The 27,019-nt window shown below is 43.4% G+C and overlaps 2 protein-coding genes across 8 annotated transcripts in view; one reads left to right on the top strand and one right to left on the bottom strand.

The window, feature by feature from the left end:
- LOC125467469 (nuclear factor NF-kappa-B p100 subunit-like) overlaps window positions 1–27,019 on the top strand; it is a 187,847-nt gene that overhangs the window by 91,906 nt on the left and 68,922 nt on the right. The window contains exon 1 of one of the 3 annotated variants that reach the window (XM_059640406.1): window positions 25,262–25,318. The exons of 1 other annotated variant lie outside the window; for it this stretch is intronic. In XM_059640406.1, coding sequence (XP_059496389.1) covers window positions 25,287–25,318 — 32 coding nt within the window. In that variant the 5' untranslated portion in view covers window positions 25,262–25,286. Of the gene's footprint in view, window positions 1–25,261; window positions 25,330–27,019 lie in introns of those variants that run through there. One more of the 3 variants, XM_059640407.1, reaches the window with a different exon arrangement.
- lrrc20 (leucine rich repeat containing 20) lies at window positions 4,443–25,957 on the bottom strand. 5 transcript variants are annotated; one of them, XM_059640413.1, is made up of 6 exons: window positions 25,577–25,957; window positions 22,134–22,209; window positions 19,202–19,302; window positions 12,093–12,242; window positions 8,714–8,881; window positions 4,443–5,362 (listed from the first exon to the last, which is right to left on the bottom strand). In XM_059640413.1, exons 3-6 carry the CDS (start codon window positions 19,269–19,271, stop codon window positions 5,229–5,231), a joined length of 522 nt encoding a protein of 173 aa, XP_059496396.1. In that variant the 5' UTR covers window positions 19,272–19,302; window positions 22,134–22,209; window positions 25,577–25,957; the 3' UTR covers window positions 4,443–5,228. The 5 variants fall into 5 exon arrangements, with proteins under 5 accessions (XP_059496396.1, XP_059496395.1, XP_059496397.1 ...); XM_059640412.1 differs by having other exon boundaries at window positions 19,202–19,285; XM_059640414.1 differs by lacking the exon at window positions 22,134–22,209.

Here is a 27,019-nt window from a genome sequence, read left to right as displayed (position 1 = left end):
CTGTCACTAATTAGTCCATTTTCTTTTGAATGCGCATATATCTTGTCCCTCAATATCTTCTCCAAAAGTTGCCCATCACAGATGTCAGGCTCACTGGCCTATAATTTTCTGGATTATTCCTGCTTCCTTTCTTAAACAAGGGAACAACATTGGCTTATCTCAAGTCCTCTGGAACCTCACCTGTGGTCAAAGAGGATGTGAAGATGTCTGCCAATGCCCCAGCTATTTCTTCCCTTTTGTCTCACAGGAACCTGGGATAGATCCCATCTGGCACTGGGGAATTGTCTACATTAATGCAATTTAGGATACTTTAAACTTCCTCCTTCAATAAATTGACATTCTCTTAAGTATGCACACACTCATCTCTGACCTCAACATCAGTCATGTCTTTCTTCATGGTAAATACTGATACAAAGTACTCATTTAAGAATCTCTCCCATTTCTTGTGGCTCCGTGCATAACTTCCCTTTTTTGTCCTTGAGTGGGTCTATTCTTTCCCTTGCTACCGTCTTCTAATATATGCATAAAAGCCTTGGGATTCTCCTTGACCCTGTTTGCTGAAGACATTCCATGGTCCCTTATAGCTTTCCTAATTCCACGTTTAAGTTCCTGCCTAATTTCTCTGTATTCTTCAATGGCTTCATCAGTTTGTAGCTGCCTAGAATGTTGTGTGCCTCCTTTTTCCTTTTGACTAAGTTCACAATTTCCCTTATTATCCATGGTTCCTGAATCCTGCTATTCCTATTCTTCAGTTTTGTGGGGTCATGCATGTCCTGCACTTTAATCAACTTGTCTTTAAAAGCCTCCCACATGCTAGACGTAGATTTACCCTCAAATAACTGTTCCCAATCCACATCCTCCAGTTCCTGCCTAATTTGAATGTAATTGGCCCTTGCCCAATTAAACACCCTCACCTGATGGCCACTCTTATCCTTCTCCATGACTACTTTAAATCTTATGGAGTTATGGTGACTAAGCCCAAAATGCTCTCCTACAGAAATATCAATCACCTGTCCTAGCTCAGTCCCTAATACTAAGTCTAATATGGCCTCCTTTTGGTTGAATTGGCCACATACTGCTTCAAAAAGCCCTCGTGGATACATCAAAACAAACTGCTCTCCATCCAAGCCTCCTGCTCTATGGGAGCATCAGTCAATAAGAGGAAAGTTGAAGTTGAAGTTGAAGTCATCCACCACCAGTCATCTCACTTTCTCTAATGAGACAGCAGGACAATGGTGAATTTACCTTTTAAGTCCCAAAAATAAATTAGATTTTTACAGAGAGATTCAATTCCCTTTCTAATGGTCTACATCAAGTTGGAGTGTCCTCCCTGAGTGCTGGAGAACTTCGTGATAGTTTGTGAAATAGTACTGGAAGGTAGCAGCCAGACTTCTAGTTCAACAAGAGCATGACCCTGTGAAGCACAGATAGGAATCTTTGGGCCTGTAGTGTTTTAGTTTCATGGAGAAACAGTCATGACAGCAGAAGCTGTTGTGCGATGTTATAAGTTGGTGATAATAAAGGTCAATGTATCCCATTGCCAAGAGGCACTTTGCATCAAAGATAGCAGAAATCACACTTGGATGCCAAAAGAAATCCAGCAGGCTGTCGCTATATAAGTATGTTGACATGTATCATATGATTGCTTACACAGTACTGCCAGTTGAAATGGCAATGTGTGACTAACTCATGGAGACAGTTATGTGTAACTTACTGTTATGGTCATATGTAACTCTCCAAAACTGTCATGTGTAACTCCCTGATACACTAATTTGTAACTCACTGATATGATCATGTACAACTCCCCAATACAGTAATTTCTAACTCATTGATACAGACATGTGTAACTTCCCAATACAGTAATGTGTTAAGTCCCCAATACAGTAATTTGTAATTCCCCAATACAGTAATTTGTATCTCATTGATACAGACATGTGTAAATTACCGACCCGGTGTTTCAACTCTGATAAGAAGAATGAGCTGGAAATCAGGCTCCAGGCTGCTGTGAACAATGCCAAAAGTGTCAACGTTTTATTGAATTACCAAAATGATTAATTTTTCTCTCTTTTGTAGAACCAGCAGAATAAAAGAAATAGTCAACTCAAAAAATAATTCATGTGTGATGAGCAAGACTTATTAGTACGGTGAAGAGGATTCACACATTTCTACAGTTCATCCTTTTTTATTCAGGAGTTTAATGAGTTAGGGGATTCTGCTTGGAATCCTAACAAATTGGTGAACCTCACCCAGGGATCAGTCATTACAAAGACTAGTTTGTAGGTTAATTAGTAAGCTAAGAGAATGTTATTGTTTATTGCAAAAGGAATTGAACATAAAAGTAGGGACATTATAGAATCATAGAATTTTACAGTAGAGAAAGAGACCCTTTGACACATTGTGTCTGTACCACTCCTGAAAGACTACTCAGCCAGTCTGATCCTCCAGCCCTATCTCTGTAGCCCTCTAAATGCATCATTTTAAAATATATATTCAACCGTCTTTTGAAACCTCTGAATGGAATCTGCCTTCATCAATCTCCCAGGCAGCACAGTCTAAATCCTGACAGCTCTCTGAGTAAAGAAGTTTCTCCTCATCTCACTCCTTGCCGTCTTGCTGACAATCTTGAAATTGTGACCCTGAGTTATTGAAAATAACAACTCATGGACACAAAATATCCTTCTTTACCCTGTCAAAGTTTTTCATAATTTTGAAAGCCTCAACAAGGTCACCTCCAAGAAGAATAAGTGCAACTTGTTCAACCATTCACTTTATCTGCAATCCCTCATTCCTTGTATCATTCTAATAAACCTCCTTTGAACTCTTGCCAGGGCTTTAACACTCTTCCTTAAATAGGGTGCCCAGAACTGAACACAATATTCCAAATGTGATCTGACCAATGATTTGTAGATGTGTGGTATCATTTCCTTGCTTTAATACTCTATGCCTCTATTTATAAACACAACAATCCTATAAGCCTTCTTCACAACTGTTTCAACTTGCTTGGCCATCTTCAGAGAATCTTGCACCCAAACCCCGAGGTCCGTCTGCTGTTGTACTCCCCTCATTATTGCATCTTTGAGCCTGTATTGTCCCTCCACGTTTCTTCCACTAAAATACATAACCTTATTTTTCTCTGTTTGAAAGTCATCTGCCAAGTATCTATCTGCCCATTTAGCCAATTTGTCATTTTCTCTGTGAAGTCATCTAGCGCCATTCTCACACTTTGCCCTCAACACCCATCTCCAAATCATTTATATAAATCAATAAAAAAGCAAGGTCCCAATGCCAATCCGTGGGAATAGCAATTTGCTAACCAACGTGCCATGTGGCACTGTATCAAATGCTTTCTGAAAGTCTAAACATACAACATCCACAGCATTATCCTCAACCACAGCCTGTGTGACCATGTCAAAGAACTCAATTAAATTTGTCAGGCAAGACCAGCCCTCAACTAAGCCACATTGACTCTCAAGTACGAACTTCTTTTTCTGTCGGTATGTACTTACCTTATCCTATATTATGTCTTCCATCAGTTTTCTCACTATTGAAGTCTAGCTGACAGGTCTACAGTTTCTTGGGTTATCTTTTGTTCCTTTCTAAAATAATGGTGTCATATTTACTCTCTCAGCAATCTCAGACACATCCTGGAGTGCTGCCAGCCTTTATAGCAACTCTCCTTTATCCGTCACTATACTGTTTGTTTGTTTCAACACTCAAGACTTTTACTGGGCCATTGTCTCCATCATCTGATTTGGTGAATACAGAAGCAAAATATTCATTTGGTACTTCTTCCATACCCTTTGCTTCACTGAGCAGTTTCCTTACTTGTTCTTTATGGGCCCCATTCAGTCCTTCACTAATCTTTTATTGTTAATATGGTTGAAGAATATTTTTCTGTTTATTTCAGCTCAGTCTGCCATCCTCTCCTCATACTTCCTCTTAGCCTTCCTTATTCCAGCCTTGGCCTCTCTCCTGAATTTGAGATACTTGGTCATTCAGAACTTGAGTATTGTGGAGAAAGAGAATGCTGTGAAAGATTTTTTGTTTTGCAGAAATCGGACAGATTCATGAATAGCAAATCGCAAAGGGAATAATAATTTATAGTCCATGAGAAATTGAATGCTAATTGGATGGCAAGTGGAATCTGACTAGTTGAGGTGTGGCCATGGAGAATATAACCAGAAACAGTCACCTAAAGTTTTTGTAACGAAACCTGCCGACCAACCAATCATGCATTATAAATTATTTCATCCATTGAAATTTAATATTCTTGCATATGGTCTTATGAAGTTAAGAGAAAATGAAATGATAGTGTCTCTTTTTTCAGCAACACTCACACTTGACCAGCTACAATGTGGTTTATCCATGGATTTAACATTATACTGTGTGTCAGCACTGGACAGTGTTAGTGAATCATCAGACATAATTATACAGACCTAAAATGATCTAACACATCAGCTCTTTAATGTAATTACCACAGTGTTTTTTTTAAATAATTTGACTGTAAAGCCATAATTATCACCTATCATACAATAATAATTTTACATCAGCAGTTTAAAGGGGAAGCTGATGGGGTGACATTTGTTATTTATATTTCAAAGGAAAAGATATTCAGTTAGTGGAGCTACTCAGAGTAACAGCTAGCTGTAGAGAAATAGAAACTGAAAGAACTGTGGATGTTGTAAATCAGAGACAAACATAAAAATTGCTGGAAAAGCTCCATTCTGAGGAAGGGTCACAATCTGAAACGTTAATTCTGATTTCTCTCCACAGATACTGCCAGACCTGCTGAGTCCAGTAATTTCTATTTGTCTGTAGAGAAAATAGCTTCCTTTCATTATAGCTACTTTAGAAGTCCAAATAATTTCAAATCCAAATACTTTCTGATCAAATTACTTGTAGATCAGAATAATACAGAATTTTAAATAAAAACTGAAAGGACTGTGTATGCAGAATTTTAATTGCTTTATCTGAAGAGAAAACAAAAGCTGCTGCAATAAACAAGTAAAGGCTCCAGAAGACTTATGTGTAACTGCCACTCAATTTACACTGATTTGTTTGAACCATCCAATCAATCTTTGAAGGCAGATTTCTGGATTGGCACAGCTGCATTTCCTGGTAAAATGTCACATTTTGCCAACTGCTATCCTGTTGTCCAGGGAGCAATTCCTTGACCCAATGGTATTGTTCAATCCAAACAAGCTCCAATCTCTGTTCCACGTAACTATTTATTCATCTGCTAGCAGTAATTCAAACTTTAATACACTCTGCTCAGTTGTCTCGTTATCACAGCTCAAAGGGTTGGATTTCATATTCAGTGACTTGAGGGAGGGCATAGAGGCAAGTCTCTCAACTGGTATCTCTGAAAAATAGAAGCAGATCATTGAACTCTTCACCCTGGTGAAACTGAGAGAATAGGAGAAACTTTAGACTTTAAACTTCATGTTCAGGGTAAATACAATATGGCATTTCCAGTTGTGTCAACAAGCTGCTAAGGAATGAAAGCTTAAAAAGTATTGGTTGCCTACTAAGTGTTATTTAATAGATGTTAGTTTTAGTTAGTTTGTTACAGTAAAATACTTACAAAAATGAAATCTTATTTGCAATTCATTGTTGGGAAATCCATACCTTCTTCTAAAAGTTATTGGTTTCTTCAGAGTTTTTACTTGGGTGGCATGGTGGCTCAGTAGTTAGCACGGCTGCCTCACAGCGCCAGGGACCTGGATTCAATTCCACCCTTGGGCAACTGTCTGTGTGAAGTTTGCACATTCTCCCCATGTCTGTGTGGGTTTCCTCTGGGTGCCCTGGTTTCCTCCCACAGCCCAAAGATGTGCAGGCTAGGTGGATTACCCATGCTAAATTGCCCATGGCATTCAGGGATGTGTAGATTAGGTGGGTTAAAGGGGGAATGTGTCTGGGTGGGATGCTTTGAGGGTCAGTGTGGACTTGTTGGGCCAACCATAGGGATTCTATGATATTAAAAAAATTACAACAGCTTTCACAGAGTTAGAGTTTACAGCATGGAAACACACCCTTAGGTCCAACCCATCCATGCTGACCAGATATCCTAAATTAATCTAATCCCATTTGCCCAATATCCCTCTAAATGCTTCGTATTCAAAAACTCATCCCAATGCCTTTCAAATGTTGCAATTGTACCAACCTCCACCACCTCCTCTCACAGCTCATTCCACACAGTCACCACTGCATGAAACAGTTGCCCCTTAGGGGCCTTTTCTATCTTTCCCCTCCCACACTAAATAAAACCTTTTCAGATGATTTTGCCAAGGGGCAGCACACAGGTGAGAAGTATGGGGAGGCTGGTCTTGGGCGACATCAGAAGTAACAGCACCGGAGCAGGAGAAAAAGGACACTGGCTAGGTAGGCAAGAATGGAATAAGCTGAGATAAATCCACTATCATCATTCAATTCATTTTTATTCCAGATTTTTATTGAATTCAAATTTCACTATTTGCCATGTGAGATTCAAATCCATGTTACATTTATCAGGCTTAGCTGGGCTCTAGATGACCAGTTCAATGATATTACCACTACACCACTACCTGGAGAAGGTGGGGAGAGGTGATTTAAGAAAATAGTTTCCAATTCTCAATGTTATTTTTTCATATCCCATGATTGTGGAGTAGTGCACAGTTTTCACAGGCATCAGCAGGACCTCACTGTGCTCTTGATGACCCAGACTGGTGGATGAATAAACCAGTTGTCCATTGTGTCCTCTGATGTCTGTAGACCTTGGTATTAAGGGCCTTGGTGTTAAGGGAGTGAGGATGAGCACCGTACCAAAGGGAGAAGCCACAGCATTTCTTTTTGAGGACAGTCTGAGGGGTAGATGAGTAAACCAATAGCTGCAGAAGTGGAATACAGTGGTGCAGTGGTAATGTCACAGGATTAGTTGGGATAATGCTGTCACTGTAGACAGGTTATTTATGTCATTGTTTTTTTAGAAGAGAACATATAAAGGCAGAGGTACCAAAGAATCTAGGGAATAACAGTTTAAAATGGAAGGGGAGTGGCCAGTTCTCCCAGTTCAGGTTCTTTTCTACGTTTTCTTTTTAGCTGTATCAGTTACATGATGTTTTAAGTACCAGAAGTGTTCAAACTTCAGTAAAAGATTCCTCTGACTTTCTCTGAATCCCTCTCTAGATGTTGTTCCCTCCTGGCTGTAAGAATCTATGTTTGAATTCACCTTTTTGCCAAGGGGTGTGTTTATGGGATATTACTATACTGAAACAGTTATTTAGCTAAGTTGCTGTATCATTTGGTTAAGTTTTCCAATAGTTAAGTTACTGTAAATTCCACTTTCTTTTGTTCGTGTTTAAACTGTAGTGTTTAAATAAATTTTGTTTTGCTTAAAGCTGAGTGGTTTGGCCAGTTGCATCACTCCTGGAACACTCATTTCACATCTGCCTTGAATTAAGAAAAAATCAGAGTCTTGGCTACCTTCCTAAAATATTCTGAAGGGTTCTGGCTTGGTCCATAACATTGTAATCTGGAGGCCAAGATTAATGTTCTGGGACACAGGCTCAAATCTCATAGCAGATAGTGGAATTTAAGTCCAATAAATATCTGGAATCAAAAGCTAATCTAGTGGCAAAGTGTGGAGCTGGATGAACACAGCAGGCCAAGGAGGCTTTTGTGCTCCTAAGATGCTGCTCCACACTTTGTTATCTCGGATTCTCCAGCATCTGCAGTTCCCATTACCTCTAATCTAGTGGCGACCAAGTTGTAAAAAGCTATGTGGTTCACTAACGTCCTTTGAGAAATAAAATCTGCTGTCCTTAATTGGTTTAGCCTAGTGACTCCAGACCCACAAAATGTGATTGATTCCTAATTGCCATTTGAAATTGCCCCAGCAAGCCACAAAGTTGTCTGGCAGTTCAAGAAAGCAACTCATTATCACCACCTTCTCCAGCACAATTAGGAATGGACAATAAATGCGAACCCAGACAGTGACACCCATATTCCCTGAAATGAACTTTGAAATAGAAATGAGGTGGCAGATGGTAGGATAGTAGGAATTTTGTAAGTGCAGTTCTAAGTGAATGGGGAGATCGTTTTTCAGGGATGAATACAGAAGAAGATACTATTGGAATGAGGATAGGTTAGGCAAATGGTGACTGATACAATGAAGTGACTGGATTTGGCTGAATCTATGGTTAATACGACCAAGACCAGCCAGACCAGGTGACATGACAAAGTTGGGAGCTATCTGTCAGAGTCAGGGAATTTTTACGGAGAGAAAAATTATGGGAGGTTAAGGGATGAATGAGCTCAGAAAAGGGAACATGATGAGTTGAAATAGGAGGTGGAAATCATTGAGAAGAACAGTACAGAGGCTGAGGGATGAATGCTTTTATGTGAATGCTCCTGTGCACAAACCCTGCTGCTTCGCATTAGCTGATGTCATCTTGATGTGCCCAGTATACTATGCAGAGTGGATCCAAGAGATTACCAGCTTGACAGCTTCTTTTTTAATCTGAGGTGATACTCACAATGAAACAAATGAGGTCATGAAAGTCAGAAACAGAGGAGTGGATGTGGAGAAACAGGGCAATAACCATGTCTAATTCATCCCTCAAAACAATGGTTGCAAATGCTGCCCAATGTCTCAGAGAGGTTTTGTAGGCATTGCTGAACAATACTGAATCAATCTACGTCCGCTGCACACGTACCACGAACTTAAAATACTCACCAGCAATCTGATTCCCCTCCAGGTTAATCGTTTCCAATGTTGTCAGTTCAGTTAGCTGTTGGGGGAAAACTGGGAATTTGTTCCTTGCCAGGTTAATGCTTGTCAAGTGTGTCAAGGATTTAACTTCATCGGGGAGCTGTTTCAGGTAATTTCCGGCAAGGTTTAACTCTGAGAAGAAAGAGTTGTTGAAATACTGTAAGCCAATACAATGAATTTAAAGAGAATGTAAGATGACCTGCACTTTCCAACCAAAGCTCTCTGTGACAAAAAGAACTAACCATTTTATCAATGCAGTACTGTTATTCTGTCATGCTCCGCGTGTAATAAAAGGCTAGCTGAATGGTCTAACAATAGTAGAGCACCTGGTACTGTGATTTTCATTTTGTCCTGGTTTTACAGGATGTGGATGTTGCTGGCTGGCCAGCTTTGTTGCATATCCCTAACTGCCCTTTAAATGAGTGACTTGTTCAGCCATTTCAGAGTGGACTTAAAAGTGAGCCCTATTGCTGTAGGCCTGGAGTTACACATCAGTCAGAGGGTTGGATGACTGAGGACCCAGCACAAGGCAGTCAGCATCACCAAGAAGCGGGTGAAAAAAGGACCCCATGGCAGGCAGTTAGAGACAGAGATGGTTTCATTTCAGCTGACTGAAATGATTCTTTTGCTGTACAGAGAAAGGAGCTAACTGTTTGATGGGTCTGTGTTAAGTGGTTAAGGTTTTTTCTATTCTTAAATTTTAACATTGGATAGTTTTTATTATGTAGACAAAACAGCATAATTAATTAATTAAAACACATTAAGAATGGCGGGAAATGTAATGTGTCAAGGCTGCAGAATGTGGATACCATTGCAATTCAAGGTAAACATGACTGCAGTCAGTGTCTGAAGTTCGAGCAGCTTCGCTCAAGGTTTCACCTGGAGGTTGGATTACAAATGCTGCAACACAGCAGGGATGTGGGAAGAGTAACCTGGCTATGTTGTACCTGGACACAATCACACCACTTGAAACAGACAGACAGATAGTCAGTAGTCAGAGACAGGAGGGGGTGACTGTGAGTGGGACAAGTAGGAGATCCCCCAGGGAGGAAGACCAGGCTTTGCAGTTTCCAATACATCTGATGTTCTCTCAGCCTGTCTGGCTGAGAATAGGGGCTGCAGTGTGGATGTGCAATCTGACCATGGCACCATGGTAGAGGTACATTCAAGCTCGGGACCAGCAAGGAATGTGGCAATGGGGAATTGTATAATGAAGGAAATCAACACGATTCTCTGCAGCAGACAGTGAGAGTCCAGGCAGCTGTGTCACCTGCCCAGTGCCAGGTTTTGTGACCTCTATTTGGGACTGGAAAGGAATTTCAGCCTGAGAGAGTGGATTCAGTGGGTGTGGTCCATGTAGATACCAATGATGTAGTTAGAAATACAAAGGATGTCCTGCATAGAGAGCATGAGGAACGTTGCACAAATTAAAAAGCAGAACCTTTAATGAATATAATCTCTGGCTTATTACTGAGCCCAGTACAAATTGCCATTGGGTACATAAAATTAGAGACATGAATACATGGCTCAAAGATTGGTGTGGGAGAAGTGGGTTCCTGTTTGTAAGCCACTGGCACCAGGACTGGGACATGCGGGACTGTCTGCACCTGAACCGTGCTGGAGCCAGTGATCTGGTGAACTGGTGAACCAGGGAAGTAGACCAGGTTTAAACTAAATAGTGAGGCAAGGGATCAAATATTGAAATACGTAGTATTTAAAGAAACAATTTAAGGAAGGAAAATAGTAATATGGAAAGTGAAGTTTACAGAATGGCAAGAAGGGACAGGGAGCGAGAGACAGAGAAAAAACCTAGGAATATACCAATAAACAAGACTAGATATTGTAAAGGTAATAAAGAACAAAACTAAAGGCTCTGTATCTGAAAGTGTACAGCATCCGTAACAAAATAAACAAATTGCTGCCACACCTTAAGTAAATAAATATGATCTGATTGCCAATACAGAAATTTGTCTACAGGATTACAAGGATTGGATCCTGAATATTGACCGGTATATGACATTTGAATAAAGTAGGAAGCTAAGTAAAGGTGCAGGGGTGGGGGTAATATTGTTAATTAAAGATGGTATTTGTGCAACAGTTTAAAATTAATTAGGTCAGGGATCAGGATGCACAATTGATTTGGGTGGAGATGAGGAACAGTAGGGAAAAGAAGTCACTAGTGGGAGTGATTCATAGGCCCATGAACACTAACTACAATGTGGGACAAAGCTTACAAAAAGAATGTGTGATTATAAGAAATAATAAAGAAATGGCACATGACATTAACAAATACTTTGTTCATGCCTTCACTGTACAGGATACAAAAAATATTCCAGCAAAAGCTATAACTCAGGATTTTGAAGGGAGAGAAGAACTTAATGAAATTATAATCATGAGAAAAGTGGTATGAGCAACCTGGGAGAATTGCGGTTGGCAAGTCTCTGGTTCCAGATGGACTTCACCCTAGAGTTTTCAAACAGGTAGCAGATGAGGCAGAAGATACTTTGGTATTAACTTTTCAAAATTCTCTATATTCAGGAAAATTCTCATTGGACCAACTAGTACAAAGATATTTTCTATCTTTATCTTTTCAAAACCTCTTGTTTTTTTCAATATCTTTAACCGTCTTTTTACCTTTTTGACTAAAGGACCCCTAGTTTTAATATCATAAGTAAGATCTTCTCTTTGGGTGGATTTCCTTCCTAACTTGGAGCAGCTAATACTGAACCCAAGGTAGAGGTGGATAGATTCATGTGAGGCAGAAAAAGTAAGGGTTATCTGGAGTGGATGGGAAATTCTAACACAAACAGATGAAGTCAATGACCCTACTGAATGACAGAACAGATTTGAGGAGCTGAATAGTCCACTTCTGTTCCCTATTGCATGTTCACATCTGGTAAGAAAAGATATATTCTTCACAAAAGGGCACCAGTGAACCAGATGGGTTTTTACAATGTTGCTATTCCTTTGTGGTCACTTTTCCCCTTCCTGCGTAGCTGTTTTAAAACTGAATTAATACTCTCTAACTGCCCCATGATCTGATTTTACATTTCATCAACTATTATTTCTTACTTTATTAATCCAGGCACAGGCCCGCACTCAACAAGAACTTGCTGCTAATATTTCAGATATTCCAGTATTTTGACAACTAGGAATAGCTGTAGTTACCCTGATTTTTTTACTGTGTTATTTATAATATTAGAAACATATGACAGTCATTTTAAAAATTGCCAAGCCATTGCTGCAGCTGTTGTGAGGGTAGGGACAGGAACCTTAACCTGAGCCGAGTGATTGCTCCTTCAGGAATAATAACTAGCGTCCAGTCAACGTGAGGAACACTTACCGCGGAGCTGGTTAAAATTGGTCATAAATTCACCAGAGATGAATTTTAGTTCATTGTTTTCCAGTGAAATTAAGTGAATGTTTGCCACAACATTCTTCATGACTTTGAAGAGCGCAACTGGAAAACTGGTTAGTTTGCAGTTTGACAGATCTAGGAAAGCAAAAATAATTTTATATTGGCAAAGGGAAAACAAGGATTCAGCAAATTTTACAGCACAGAAGTAAACTATTGAGCCCCTGGTATCAGTGCTTTCTCTCTGACAGGGTCCATCATATCAGTGTGTCTCTGCGACAGGGTTCATTGTATCAGTGTGTCTCTGCGACAGGGTTCATTGCATCAGTGTGTCTCTGCGACAGGGTTCATTGCATCAGTGCTTTCTGACAGAATCCATTATATCAGTGCTGGCTCTCTCATTTTCTTCCCAATTCCTCCAACCTTTTCATTTTGTCCTTTTCCAGTTCTGTTTTAAAGGTTATTCTGGATTTTCATCCCTTCTGCTTCTAATCAGACTTTCCACATCCTATTAGTGTATACCGTAAGTAAATTTCCTTTGTCTACCAATTTGAGCTTTCATTGTGGATCTTAACATTGTTCTCTTGTTACTCATTTGCTAATGAGCAAAAAGATATTTTCTGTCTTTATCTTTTCAAAAGTTTTTTTCTCTTTGTATATCTTTCCATCCCTTCATCCTTTTGACAAAAAGAGCCCTAGTTTTAATATCAATACGTAAAATCTTCTCAATGCGTGAACTTCCTCCTTATGACCTTAAACTCCTTCCTAGCTTGGATCAGCCAATACAGAACTCAATTATTCAAACATATTCTGTCAATGGTGATACACTTTTAACACTGCCTCTTCAATTTTATATTCTACTCCCATTTTTTAAACTTTGAATACATCACACTGGATTACATTCCCACTTTTTGGAGGGTTTATCTGTAGCTTTTCTCTCTGCTGTTGTACTCTTCTTAGTTCTGTCATTGAGACCCTATTGTTTCTCTTTCTTGGTCCTCCTGAAATAGAAAAGATCATTTTTCCGAGATTAATTTATTTGAGTATCACACTGCTTGAGGTCACGCAGAATCCTTTTCACAATTACAAATGCTCTCTATTTTTGTTATGTTTGTACTTTGGCATGGAGGTCGCACATTTACATTGAGATTATTGATGTATTGAGAAATGCAATGGTGCCAACTGATTTCCTCTTTAAAATGCTATTGTGGTCACATGCAGTATATGACAAACAACAGGCCTTCCAGCACCTTCCACATTATTATGTGGCGATGCATGTGACACTTTGGGACCATTAACAACTATCCAGTCAAAAACAAACCTATTGACCACTTGTCTCTGAACACTATCCTTTTACTTATTTTCTACCCTTGCTGTTTATTTTATTGTCAAACCTCTCAGTGCTTGTTGTTCAAACAACGTGGTGTCACAATCGTAAAATTGTGCATTTAATCAGTGGTGTCTGCTATTTGATTTATACGATAATCAATGTATTGCAACTTTGTGCTTCTCTTCACTTTCCCTGGTATGGGCACAATGGGCCGAATGGCTCCCTTCTGGGACGTGTAAGTTTCTTTTTGGTACTGTATGAAGCCCCATTCTTGAAAATTCATTGGCTGAACATCCACATCCTTCAATAACACAGTCTAATCTCAAGGAATTTCATCAGATTTATTAGACCTGATTTAATCGTTACAAGTGCATGCTGCTTATATAGCCCATGTCCTTTTTTCTGAATATTACTTTGGTTTTGTTCTTTCAACTGATATAGGTGTGGCTGGCAAGGCTGTCAACCTTTATTGTCTGCCCCTCTATGACAGCATTTAAAAACTCACTGACTGCTTATGCTAAGTTGAGTGATCTGTGGTCACTTGATCTATCTCTGACGATTATTAACATAGTTGACAATGAGCGCCCTCAGGCATTCAGATAACAAAGTGTGAAGCTGGATGAACACAGCAGGCCAAGCAGCATCTTAGGGGCACAAAAGCTGACGTTTTGGGCCTAGACCCTTCATCAGAGAGGGGGATGGGGAGAGGGTTCTGAAATAAATAGGGAGAGAGGGGGAGGCAGACCGAAGATGGATAGAGGAGAAGATAGGTGGAGAGGAGAGTATAGGTGGGGAGGTAGAGAGGGGATAGGTCAGTCCGGCGAGGATGGACAGGTCAAGGAGGCAGGATGAGGATAGTAGGTAGGAAATGGAGGTGTGGCTTGAGGTGGTAGGAGGGGATAGGTGAGAGGAAGAACAGATTAGGGAGGCGGGGATGAGCTGGGCTGGTTTTGGGATGCAGTGGGGGAAGGGGAGATTTTGAAGCTTGTAAAGTCCACATTGGGGATGATCTGGTGCTGAGGAACGTGATGTGGCTGTGGTACCTGGTTTGCTTCAGGACACGGTCGAACAGCTTCAAGGCTGAAGAGATTACAAGAGAGTTGCAGTGGGAGAGAGATTCCCTGAGGTTGGTCTGGAGGGAGGAGGGTAACTTCTTCAGGTTAGGCATCCCTGGAAGAGGCTTCGCAGTGAGGTTAAAATTGTGATCAGAGATAATGGGAACTGCAGATGCTGGAGAATCCAAATTAACAAAGTGTGAAGCTGGATGAACACAGCAGGCCAAGGAGCATCTTAGGAGCACAAAAGTTGATGTTTCGGGTCTAGACCCTGTCCCTATCCAAGCAGGTTTGCTCCTTATGATCAATACCTTTGTTAGTTTTCCTGTGTCATCCCTTGGTACTCCTGGGTCAGGGCATTTTTAAATTTTAATTCCACCTGTTTTTCCCATGGCATTTTTTTTGTCTATAATTAAAACTGCAAATTGTCACTGATAATAGGAACTACAGATGCTGGAGAATCCAAGATAGCAAGGTGTGGAGCTGGATGAACACAGCAGGCCAAGCAGCATCTTAGGAGCAGGAAAACTGATGTTTTGGGCCTAGACCCTTCTTCAGAAATGGGGGAGGGGAAGAGGGTTCTGAAATAAATAGGGAGAGAGGGGGAGGCAGATAGAAGATGGATAGAGGAGAAGATAGGTAGAGAGGAGACAGATAAGTTAAAGAGGCGGAGATGGAGCCAGTAAAGGTGAGTATAGGTGGGGAGGTAAGGAGGAGATAGGTCAGTCCATGGAGGATGGACAGGTCAAGGGGGTGGGATGAGGTTAGTAGATAGGAAATGGGGGTGCGACTTCAGGTGGGAGATTTGAAAGAACACAGATATTCCAGAGTGTTGTCACACCAGAGGACATTACTGTGAGAAGTTAGAGATAGGAAGCGTTGAGAATGTGGAAGCATTCACATGCATGGATAAGAATTTTAAATCAAAACAGAAAATGCTCAAACTATTCAGCAAGACATGCAGCAACCTGTGGTGTGAGAGAAATAAAATTAATATTTCAGGTCAATGATCCTTTATCTAAACTGGAGAATTCTAACAAAGTGGCGTTTGTGACCCAGAAGCCAGTGTAGGTCAGCCAGTAACAGGGTTATGGGTGAAGGCACTGCTGTTAATTGGGGTGCAAGCAGCAAAGTTTAAGATCAGCAGAAATTGACGTAAACTTATACACTTTCATTCCAAATATCCCACTCACTTACAATATCCGAGGGAAAGTCCTCATATCATATCACTTTCATCATGGGGTAATTAAATTTTCTTTTTCTCATTGCTCATCCTCTTCAGAATGACCAGGATCTCATTTAATCCCCTTGTAAGGATTGGTTTCTTGCTGAATATCATGACTGTCATCCCCTACACTCACATGGCTGCTCTTTATATCTGACAACAGGACATTAGTATGTGTTTGCTGAAAATGGAACTGAGCCCTAGACCTGGCATATAGTGGTGACAACTGAGAACCCCAGTTCATTTTACACTTTCTATTTTTGATCTGTCCAAGCAGCAGGAGCAGTCTGGCTCACGGGAAAGGAGAATGGCAACAGCAGTGAGAAGGGATAACTTAACTGGAAATCCATCTGAAAGAAAACAGACTGCAAGACACAAACCAACAGAAAATATAGGAAATATTAGGAACACAAATGATGGTTTTGAAATTAAAACTTGAAAGCAATAAAACCATTCATGTATATTAAAACACGCAAAGAGTTTGGATTAAGCTCGCATTCCCAATTGCGTTCTGTCACTGCCACACCAATAAACACAGCTTTTGTGTTACCATAAAAGATGCATCCCATTCTGACTTTTCAGGCAGAGATAGACAGACCGGGAAAGGAAAGGGAGAAAGGATCGATTGGGTAAGAAACCTCTCTGAGCTGTTTCTGAGCAGCTGTTGTCAGGATTGCTGTGTTAAACATTCTGCAATGAATACACAACGGCTCTTCTGGCAGAGTGGCAATGACCCTACCTCTAAGCCAGGAAGCCCAGGTACAAGTCCTACCTGCTCCAAAGGTGTGTGGTGACATCTCTGAACTCAAAAGTTGATTGGAAAATATCTATGAATAGACTGAAATAAGCACACTTCTCTGTGACAGTCTCCCAGTAACACTGCAACCACCAGAACTGAACCCATCATTGTTCCTCCAAGGCGAAGATGGTTATGTTCATCAGAGGATTCCCACTTCAAAAGGTAGTTGGCTGCATGTTCAAAAGGTTCTGCTTCAAAATAAGTCTAAATATTGCAGGAGCTCTGTATGGACTTGTTGGGCAGCTCAGTGGTTAGAAGTGCTGCCTCACCACACAAGGGATCTGGGTTCAATTCCACCCTTGGGCAACTGTCTATGAAGTTTGTGCATTCTCTGTGTGGGTTTCCTCTGGGTGCTGCAGTTTCCTCTCACAGTCTGAAGATGTGCAAGTTAGGTGGAATGGCCATGCTAAATAGCCCATAGTGTCCAGGGATGTGCAGGCTAGGTGGGTTAGCCTTGGGAAATGCAGGGTTACAGGGATAGGGTAGGTCTGAGTGGGATGGTCTTTAGACAGTCAGTGTGAACTTGATGGGCCAAAGGGCCTGCTTCCACAGTGTACAGATTGTATGATTCTATGACTTACTACCTTGGGATTTCCTTTCCCTGTGTTTCTCTGTTGTTGCTAAAAACTTGTTTTTGAAGGAGGCTGCAGTTTTTCTTATTTGGCAGGTAGAGTGAGCTGGGGTGAAATGTTCCCAGGACTCAAAATCAGTACCACAACTCCTAAGTGAAGTCTTCAGGGGGTCCTTAAAAGATAGCTTTGATCCTAGACAAGCTCTCCACGGAGGATTCACTTTGTGGACAGGAAGAGTTCTAATCACATGACCAACGCAACACCATATTAAGTGGATCCTGGCACATCACCATAATTTCCTACTTCCTGATCTTCCAAAGTTTCTGAAAACAGCTCAAATCAAACTGGTTGACCTTTTTCTAAGAATGATTACAGAACAGAAAGATATCAGCCAGGCCAACATGCCTGAGCTGGCTCTCTGCAGGAGCAAATTACCTACTGTCACTCTCCTGTTTTCTCCTCCCTCCACCGTAACTCTGCATATTCCTTTTTATTGGACAGAAACAACTTCACCTTACGTGGCTTGTGCATTTTGTTTGAGAATGGATCTACAGAGTCTTGGGAGGTTCAATGGCTGAAGAGACATCCAAGATACTTTGCAGATCAATGAGTAAACCAAAATGTGACAAGAGCACATTCAGTGAATAGTCTTTGGTAGCTGGAGTACTGATGAAGGGTATAAACCAGAAGTATTGACTTTCCTGCTCCTCTGATGCTGCCATACCTGCTGCTTTCCTCCAGCTCCACACCGTATTGAATCTTTGATAGTTCTCCACTGAGTACACTGATGCTGGGAAACAGTCCAAACAGAATAAACTGGAAGTTTCCGCTATCGATTTTCTGTTTGAGAAGCAGACTCCTGTTCTTTCCCAAACTGATTTCCAGACTCTGTCGAAGGCCACATTTGCTTTGACAATCCTCGCATATTTCTCATTGGACGGCATGCGACAGGATGCCACTGAGCTCAGCAAATGTGAGCATTGCTAACAGGTTCTGCTCATAGACTGAAGCCTGGATTTATAAGGCCCATACTGGGTGGAACGTGAATAAGGAACTCCAACCTCACCTGGTGTTACAATATCCAATATCCCAGCTCCTAAACTCCTCATCACAATGATATGTTAAGATTTTGCAAGTACGTCATACTCTCAAATATCAAAAGTTTCACTTTTATTCAGTTACAGGATGTGAGCACCACTGGTAAAGCTAGTTTATTTCCCAATCCAAATTAGCCTCAAAAAAGGTCTTGAAAGCCTGCAATCTGAGCAGTGTCCAATTTACTGCGGTGGTTTGATACAACTGATAACTCACTTCAGAGGTCAATTCAGTGTCAATCTTCTGAAGAAGAATGACTGGACTGAAAAGTTCACTCAATTTGTTTCTTCACTGATGCTGCCAGACCTGAGTTTCTTCAGCGCTCTTTTTATTTAAGAATCAACCCATGGATCCGGAGTCACATGTAGGCCAGACCAGTTAAGGGAGACAGATTTCCTTCTCTCAACAGTATTAGTGAACCAGATGGGTTTTTACAACAATTAATGTTGGTTTCATGGTCAGCATTACTGAGATTAGCTTTATTAACTAGAACTAAATTCCCTGATGCCATGGTGGGAATTGCACTCTTTTGTCTAGGCCTTTGTTATTATTAATCCACCATGTGACCATATCAGATAGCGCACAATTAATGAAAGTTTGCTTTTGGAATGCCTCACGTATCTTGTGGTAGGCACCAGACAATATGGTACAGTAACACTCTGACACCCACCATGTAGGTTATTAACCCTCTCAGTGGTATCTGCCTCTCAGACTGAAGCTAGTTCCTGACCCTGTGATCTCTGCTGCTGTGACAGGGAGTGTCCACATTGCTCTAACCAAACCCAAGATTTCAGATCCTTGATACTCACTGTTCTCCCACCATGCACAAAACTGAACCCTTCCAACTTGAGAATTAACAATTTGTAAAAATGGAGCAGGGCTCAATCCCAGATCCCAAACAGAATATGGACAGACAGCCCCAGCACACATTAACTTTGAGGCCCCAGTCCTTCCATGTGCCCAGCTCAGCACTGCCACCACCCCCTCCCCCCCAAGCTGCCAGGACATATCAGAAACTCACCTAAAGAGCTGCTGCCCTCCTCCACCGTCTCATTGACAATCCAAGCCACTCTCGCTGCATCTTTTGCCATTGTTTCACAACACTCTAAAGGAGCAGAAAAACTAAAAGATTAAAAAAAACCTTAGAAGAGGTTTACCAGAATGCTGCCTATATTAGATGATATGAGTTATAAGAAGAGGCTAGAAAAACTCGATTACTTTCTCTGGAGCAGCAGAGGCTGAGGGGGACTTGATAAAAGTCTATAAAATTATGGGGTGAATAAATGGGATTGACAGTCAAAATCTTTTTCCCAGAGTTGAAATGTCTAATACAAGAGGGCATGCACTTAAGGTGAGAGGGGAAGTTCAAAGGAGATGTGAGGGGCAAGTTTTGTTTAAAACACAGAGAGTGGTAGGAATCTGGAATGCACTGCTAGGGATAGTGGTGGAGGCAGATACAATAGGGGCGTTTAAGGGACTTTTGGATAAGCACACCATAAGCAGATGAATATGCGAGAAATAGAGGGTTATGGACCAAGGAGAGGCAGAAGGCATTAGTTTAATTTGGCGTCATGTTCAGTCGTAGGCCAAAGGGCCCATTGCTGTGCTGTACTGTTCCATGTTAAACAACCCAGAAACCTCTTAGTGAATCTCTGTATGGAGCACAATTTGGGCATGTATGTTCGCAAATAATCTGTGTACCCCACTGTCATTGAAAGCACAGATGTAGTTAGGTAGAGCAATGCAATTGCTTTCTGCTGTACTGATGCTTTAAGAGGTTTCAAACAGCTTGTTATTTTGCTGGGATCCCACTCCATCATATTCAGGTAGTCACACACACAAAGTCAGGGAGTTATTACTCTGCAGAAGGAGGCCAGTAGGCTCGTCGGGTCCATGTTGACTTCCCAAGAACAATCCAGTCAATCCCAATCTCCTGCTCTATTCCATGCAAGTTTAAGTCCCTCAAATGTCCATTCAAGTTTCTATTGAATTCATTGATCATCTCCACCTCAATGTGCTCATAAGGCGTTAAAAAAATGCAGCAATCCTTCAGCAATCCTTGATTTTCAAACCTATTCTTTTCTAATTTTAATCCACAATAAAAGTACAGAAAACTCATGACATGGTCTTTACAGTTCAATGAAGCAAGGCCTCTCAAGGCCTCACCTCAAAAGGGGCATAAAACATCCTGTAGAGCTGTTACAAAGAAAAGCAGACGAGTTATCACCGATGTCCCACTCAATTTTGTAATCCCTCAACCAACATCACAAAAACTTTTCGTATGAAGAACTGTGAAGAAGAGTCATACTGGACTCAAAATGTTAACTCTGTTTCTCTCTCCAGAGATGCTGCCAGACCCACTGAGCTTCTCCAGCACTCTGTGTTTGTTTCTGTTTTCCAACATCTGCAGTATTTTGCTTTTACTTGTTATCTGTCTCATTGCTATTTCTAGGAGTTTGCTGTGAACATATAGCCTGTTCTGTTCCCAATGTTACGACTGATCACACTTCAACACATAAGACATTGGTTGCAAAATGCTTCAGGACACCCTGAAGACATGAAAGGTGCTGCAGGAATTCACAATTTTCTTTTTCACTGATAGTCAATTCCATTCTGAAACAAGGTTAAATCTGGACTTTCCCTGTGTCTAGTTTCTTATGAATGCTGGCACCATCACCGTCCATTACTCACACCATCTAAATGTCAAGTGACTCTCTCATAGTCACTGTCATTGCCTCACCCATCTCTCTGTAATCAGGTAAATTGCACGGTCTGCTTGATTCACAAAACACTGGGCATCATGTTTGCAGTGAAGCCAAATAGGTGGAAAAGAATGATTATTTTCATCTGATCAAAGATCATAGAATCCCTACAGTGCAAAAAACAGACCCTTTGACCCAACAAGTCCACACCGACCCTTAGGACATCCCACCCAGATCTATCCCTCTATAAGCCACTTATCTGTACATCCCTGAACACTATGGGTAACTTAGCATGGCCAATCCACCTAGCCTGCACATCTTTGGGCTGTGAGAGGAAACTGGAGCACCTGGAGGAAACCGGAGCACCTGGAGGAAACCCATGCAGACACAGGGAGAATTTGCAAACTTAACACAGTCACCCGAGGGTGGAATGAACCCAAGTTTGGCGCTGGGAGGCAGCATTGCTAACTGCTGGGCTGCCATGCCACCCTGTCATGGGATGTGGATGTCATTAGCGAGGCCGGTATTTATTGACCTAATTGACCTTGAACTGAGTGGCTTTCCAGGCTATTTCAGAGGGCAATTTTGAGTCACTCACATTACTGTGGGTCTGGAGTCACATGCAGGGCAGATCAGGGTAAGGACAGGTAGTCTTCTTAAGGTCATGTGTGAACCAGATGGGTTTTGACAAGAATTGACCCAGTCACCATTAGACTTGCTTTTAATTCCAAATGTTTGTTGAATTTCACTCCATTTTAACCATGTACCACGATGGGATTTGAATGCTTGTCTCAAGAATACGACCTTGGGTCTCTGGTTTACTAGTTCAGTGACCAAGAAGGCCACACAAAACATAGATCCATTTCCAGCTGTCCATCCAACAGCTGACAGAAACGGTCTCATTTGAAATATAGAAACTAGGGGCTGGAATAGGTCACTCAGCCCCTTGAGCCTGTTCCCCCATTTAATATGATCAAGGCTCATCCTCTATCTCAATGCCAAATTCCCACTTTCTCCCCATACTCCTTGATGTCCTTAAGATCTAAACATTTAACATTCTCTTTTTTGAATATATTCAATTAATTAGCCTCCATAGTCTTCTGTGGTAGAGAATTCCTCAGGTTCACTACCCTCTGAATGAAGAGAGTTTTCCTCGTCTTAATCCTAAACGATCGATTTGCCAATTGCTTCAAAATCAACATAATGCACGCACGATTGTATGAGCCAGGCTCTATTAGATTCTGCACTTACCACTTGGTGGTCTAAGCGAGATGAACGGCTGGACTGTTAAACCACTGAAACGTTTTGTGCAGAGTAGCCTGTCAGACTGAAATGACGTGACACTGTGTTACATAGCTAATGTTTCTCAGCAACAAGTCCATGGCTTACTGGGCGAACTTGCTGAGCCTGTCAAATCAGCTTCCAGTGACGTGGGGCTGACATCGCCAAACAGAATGTACAGAACGCATTAAGACTCCCGCAGTGCCTGTATAACCCTCGATCAACAGCTCACAGCTGTTTGGAGAACAATAAGACGTATGTCTACTCCACTGTCCACAGTTTCACCTCCAAGCCTCGACCTACGGGCTGTGGATCAGTCCAGCTCGTGGCTCCAGCACAGAGTGAGCAATGGAGGTGGTGGCCTTGCAAGGAAGACTTGCATTTATATAGCACCTTGTACATCCACCCCGCATTTTTTTTCCCTTTATTCATTCAGAATATGGGCATTGCTGGTTAGGCCAGCATTTATTGCCCAGAGGGCAGTTAAGAGTCAACCATATTGCTGTGGGTCCGGAGTCACATGTAGGTCCGGAGTCACATGTAGGTCAGACCAGATAGGGTGAGTTTCCTTCCTTAAAGGACATTACTAAACCAGGTGGGTTTTTCTGGCAATCAACAATAGTCATCATTACACTCTTAATTCCAGATTTTTATTGAATTCAAATTCCACCATCTGCCCTGGCAGGACCTAAACGTGTCCCAGAATATTTCCAGGGTCTCTGGCTTAACAGTCTCACAACAATCATTCTAGGCTATCACCTTCCCTTCAAATCTGGTCATGGGCCAATTAAATATTTTTAAAGGTAGACAACAGGAGGCAAGAAGAACACAGCAAGCCAGGCAGTATCTGGAGGAAAGGAGAAGTCATCATTTTAGGTATTACCCTTCTTCAGGACTGGATGTGGGGGTAGGAGGAGCTGCAGATAAAGTGGCAGGAGTTGGGGGAGGGGTGTCGTGGAATGGTGGTGATAGGTGGACACTGGTAGTCCATAGGACCTGGTTGGTCAATGAGAGGGATGAATCCAGTTGTTGGCTGGAAGGAAGGGTCAGAAGGTGGAATGGAAGGGAGGAGGTCAGGCTGGAAAGGGAGCTGGCGAATGGATGAGAAGGTTATTTGAAATTGGAGGCCAATGTTGAGTCTTCCAGTCGATAGGGTGCCCAAGCAGAAGGTGAGATGTTGTTCTTCAAATTTGTGTTCTGAGTCGCTGCAACACTGGAGGAGGTCAAGGATGGACATGTCAGAGACGGAGTGGGTGGGGGGTTGAAATGGACAGTGACCAGGAGATAAGGTTGGCTGTTACAGGCCAGATAAAGATGCTCGGCGAAGCAATCACCTAGTATACATTTGGTCTCACCGACGCAGTGAAGACACATCGGGAACACCAGATGCAATAGGCTAGGTTGGAGGAGATGCAAGTGAAGTTCTGTCTCACTTGAAAGGACTGTTTAGGGCCCCAAATGGAGATGAGGGAGGTGGTGTGTGGGCAGGTGTTGCATCTTTTACAGTTACAGAGGAAGGTACCAGATGGTTGGAGTGGTTGGTAGGGAGTGTGGTGCAAATTAAGGAGTGGCAAAGGGAATGGTCCTTGTGGAAGGCAGAGAAGGATGGGGGGTGGAAGATGTTCTGAGTGGTGGGGTCGAATTGGAATTGGCAAAAGCGTTTGAGAATGATACATTAGATGCAGAGGCTAATGGGGTAGAAAATGATGACAAGGGGGACCCTACCTTTCTTATGTTTGGAGGTAGGGGTGGTTAAGAGCTGTGTAGTGGAAATAGAACATAGGAACATTACAGCACAGTACAGGCCCTTCGGCCCTCGCTGTTGTGCCGACCTGTCATATCGATCTCAAGCCCATCTAACCTACACTATTGCATGTACGTCCATATGCTTATCCAATGACGACTTAAATGTACCTAAAGTTGGTGAATCTACTACCGTTGCAGGCAAAGCATTCCATTCCCTTACCACTCTCTGAGTAAAGAAACTACTACCTCTGACATCTGTCCTATATCTTTCACCCCTCAATTTAAAGCTATGCCCCCTCGTGCTCGCCGTCACCATCCTAGGAAAAAGGCTCTCCCTATCCACCCTATCTAACCCTCTGATTATTTTATATGTTTCAATTAAGTCACCTCTCAACCTTCTTCTCTCTAATGAAAACAGCCTCAAGTCCCTCAGCCTTTCCTTGTAAGACCTTCCCTCCATACCAGGCAACATCCTAGTAAATCTCCTCTGCATCCTTTCCAAAGCTTAAACATCCTTCTTATAATGCGGTGACCAGAACTGTACACAATACTCCACATGCGGCCGCACCAGAGTTTTGTACAGCTTCACCATAACTTCTTGGTTCCGGAACTCGATCCCTCTATTAATAAAAGCTAAAATGGAGCAGGTGCGGTGGAGGGCTCTCTGGATGACAGGGGAGCAAAAAGAGCATTATTTGAAAGAGGCAGACATCCAGGATGCTTGGGAGTGGAATGTCTCCAGACTGTTGAGCTGCAGGAAGTGCAGCTACCAATTCGTGCACAGCAAGCTTCCACAAACAACAATGTATTACTAACCAGCCTATCAGTTTCTATGATGTTGTTTCATGGATTAAAGTATCTTTCCATTCTCAAATATTGCCATGGAATCTCTTGCATCTACCCAACAAAAGTACAAGAAACCTACATCAAACATCTTATCTGAAAGAAGGCACCTCCAACAATGGAGAATTCGCTCATTACTGATCCTCTGACAATGCGGCACTTCCTCTGTACTAAACATCCGATGGTGCATCACTCCCTCGGTACTAACAATCCGAGAGTGCAGTACTTTCTCAATATTGACCCTTCAACAGTGCACGACTCCCTCAGTACTGACCCCCTGACTATGTGGCACTTGCTCAGTACTGACCCTTCAACAGTGTAGTACTGCCTCAGTACGGACTCTGCAACAATGCAGTACTTTCTCAGTACTGACCCTCTGGCATTGCAATGGTCCCTCAGCACAAAAATCACCAACTGTTACTGCGAACTGAACTGCTGTGAGTGTGTACAAGGGAGGCAGGGTGCACAATGGGGGTAGAATTAGCTAGTGTTTGTACAGTGAGTAAGTGTGTTTCCAGTGGGCAAGGGTGTTCAATGGTTGAGTGCACAGCGAGGGTGAACAATGGGTATGTATTTGGTAAGTGTGCAGTGAGGGTTTACAGGTAGGAGGGTATGCAGTGATTGAGGGTGTAGTGTGAGGTTGCGTACAGTGAGGGTATGCAGTGAGAGGTTGAGTACAGTGAGGGTAATCAGTAAATGAGAGTGCGTACAGTGAGTATGTATAGCCTTCTCTGTCGGTCTCTACTTTTCTGTCCGTCTCCTGCGGAAACAATGTTTCTCTCTCGCGGACTTGGACACTTTGTATCCCGGGCCCTGGCACTTACCTGAAGCCGGGGTCACCGTCAGCCTGGAGCCCCAAGAGGGAAAGGGAGAACGCGAGGCCCAGGCCAGGGACAATGGCCTTCAGGAACTGAGCTCCGAGAGAGAGAGAGAAGGCGGAAAAGAGAAATTAATCTAAAGAGGGATAGAGAGTAATGGCGGAATGAGGGAGGGAAATCAGCAAATAAACAGAGAGAATGACCAGGGAGCGAGAAAGAAAAAGGAGGAAAGTGAAAGGGAAGAAGAGAGAAGAAGTCGCGGGGGGGGGGAGACGGAGACGGGGGCTGGGAGAGATGGGGAGTGAGGGGGAAAGAGACTGGAGATGAGGGAGAATCACTGAAGAGGATTGGGGGAGAGACAGGGAAGGGGACGGTGTCGTGAGGGAGAGACAGGGGAGGGGAGGGTGGGGTAGGGGAGAGACTGGGGTGGGGGAGAGACTGGGGGGAGGGGAGGGTGGGGTGGGGGAGAGACTGGGGGGGAGGGGAGGGTGGGGTGGGGGAGAGACTGGGGGGGAGGGGAGGGTGGGGTGGGGGGGGAGGGGAGGGTGGGGTGGGGGGGGAGGGGAGGGTGGGGTGGGGGGGGAGAGACTGGGGAGGGGAGAGTGGGGTGGGGGGGGAGAGACTGGGGAGGGGAGAGTGGGGTGGGGGGGGGAGAGACTGGGGAGGGGAGAGTGGGGTGGGGGGGGGAGAGACTGGGGGAGGGGAGAGTGGGGTGGGGTGGGGGAGAGACTGGGGGAGGGGAGAGGGGTGGGGTGGGGGAGAGACTGGGGGAGGGGAGGGTGGGGTTAGGGAGAGACTGGGGGGAGGGGAGGGTGGGGTTAGGGAGAGACTGGGGGGAGAGGGGAGCGTGGGGTGGGGGAGAGATGGGAGGGGAGAGTGGGGTGGGGTGGGGGAGAGTGGGGTGGGGTGGGGTGGGGGAGAGACTGGGGAGGGGAGAGTGGGGTGGGGTGGGGGAGAGTGGGGTGGGGTGGGGTGGGGGAGAGACTGGGGAGGGGAGAGTGGGGTGGGGTGGGGGAGAGTGGGGTGGGGTGGGGTGGGGGAGAGACTGGGGAGGGGAGAGTGGGGTGGGGTAGGGGAGAGTGGGGTGGGGGAGAGACTGGGGGAGGGGAGAGTGGGGTGGGGTGGGGGAGAGACTGGGGGAGGGGAGAGTGGGGTGGGGTGGGGGAGAGACTGGGGGAGGGGAGGGTGGGGTTAGGGAGAGACTGGGGGGAGGGGAGGGTGGGGTTAGGGAGAGACTGGGGGGAGGGGAGGGTGGGGTGGGGTGGGGGAGAGACTGGGGGAGGGGAGAGTGGGGTGGGGTGGGGGAGAGACTGGGGGAGGGGAGGGTGGGGTTAGGGAGAGACTGGGGGAGGGGAGGGTGGGGTTAGGGAGAGACTGGGGGGAGGGGAGGGTGGGGTTAGGGAGAGACTGGGGGGAGAGGGGAGCGTGGGGTGGGGGAGAGATGGGAGG

The sequence above is a fragment of the Stegostoma tigrinum genome, chromosome 37 (genome assembly GCF_030684315.1).
Source record: "Stegostoma tigrinum isolate sSteTig4 chromosome 37, sSteTig4.hap1, whole genome shotgun sequence".
NCBI lineage: Eukaryota > Metazoa > Chordata > Chondrichthyes > Orectolobiformes > Stegostomatidae > Stegostoma > Stegostoma tigrinum.
The sequence above is the reverse complement of the archived record's forward strand: the minus strand, read 5'-3'. Positions and strand labels throughout refer to the sequence as shown.

Excerpts from the sequence above, each read along its gene's own strand:
- lrrc20 (XM_059640413.1), bottom strand. The coding sequence starts at position 19,271 with ATGGCAAAAGATGCAGCGAGAGTGGCTTGGATTGTCAATGAGACGGTG. Across the intron at positions 12,243-19,201 it reads GGAGGGCAGCAGCTCTTTAG|ATCTGTCAAACTGCAAACTA; the intron begins GTGAGTTTCTGA and ends TTGCTTTCCTAG. Across the intron at positions 8,882-12,092 it reads CAATTTTAACCAGCTCCGCG|AGTTAAACCTTGCCGGAAAT; the intron begins GTAAGTGTTCCT and ends CTTTCTTCTCAG.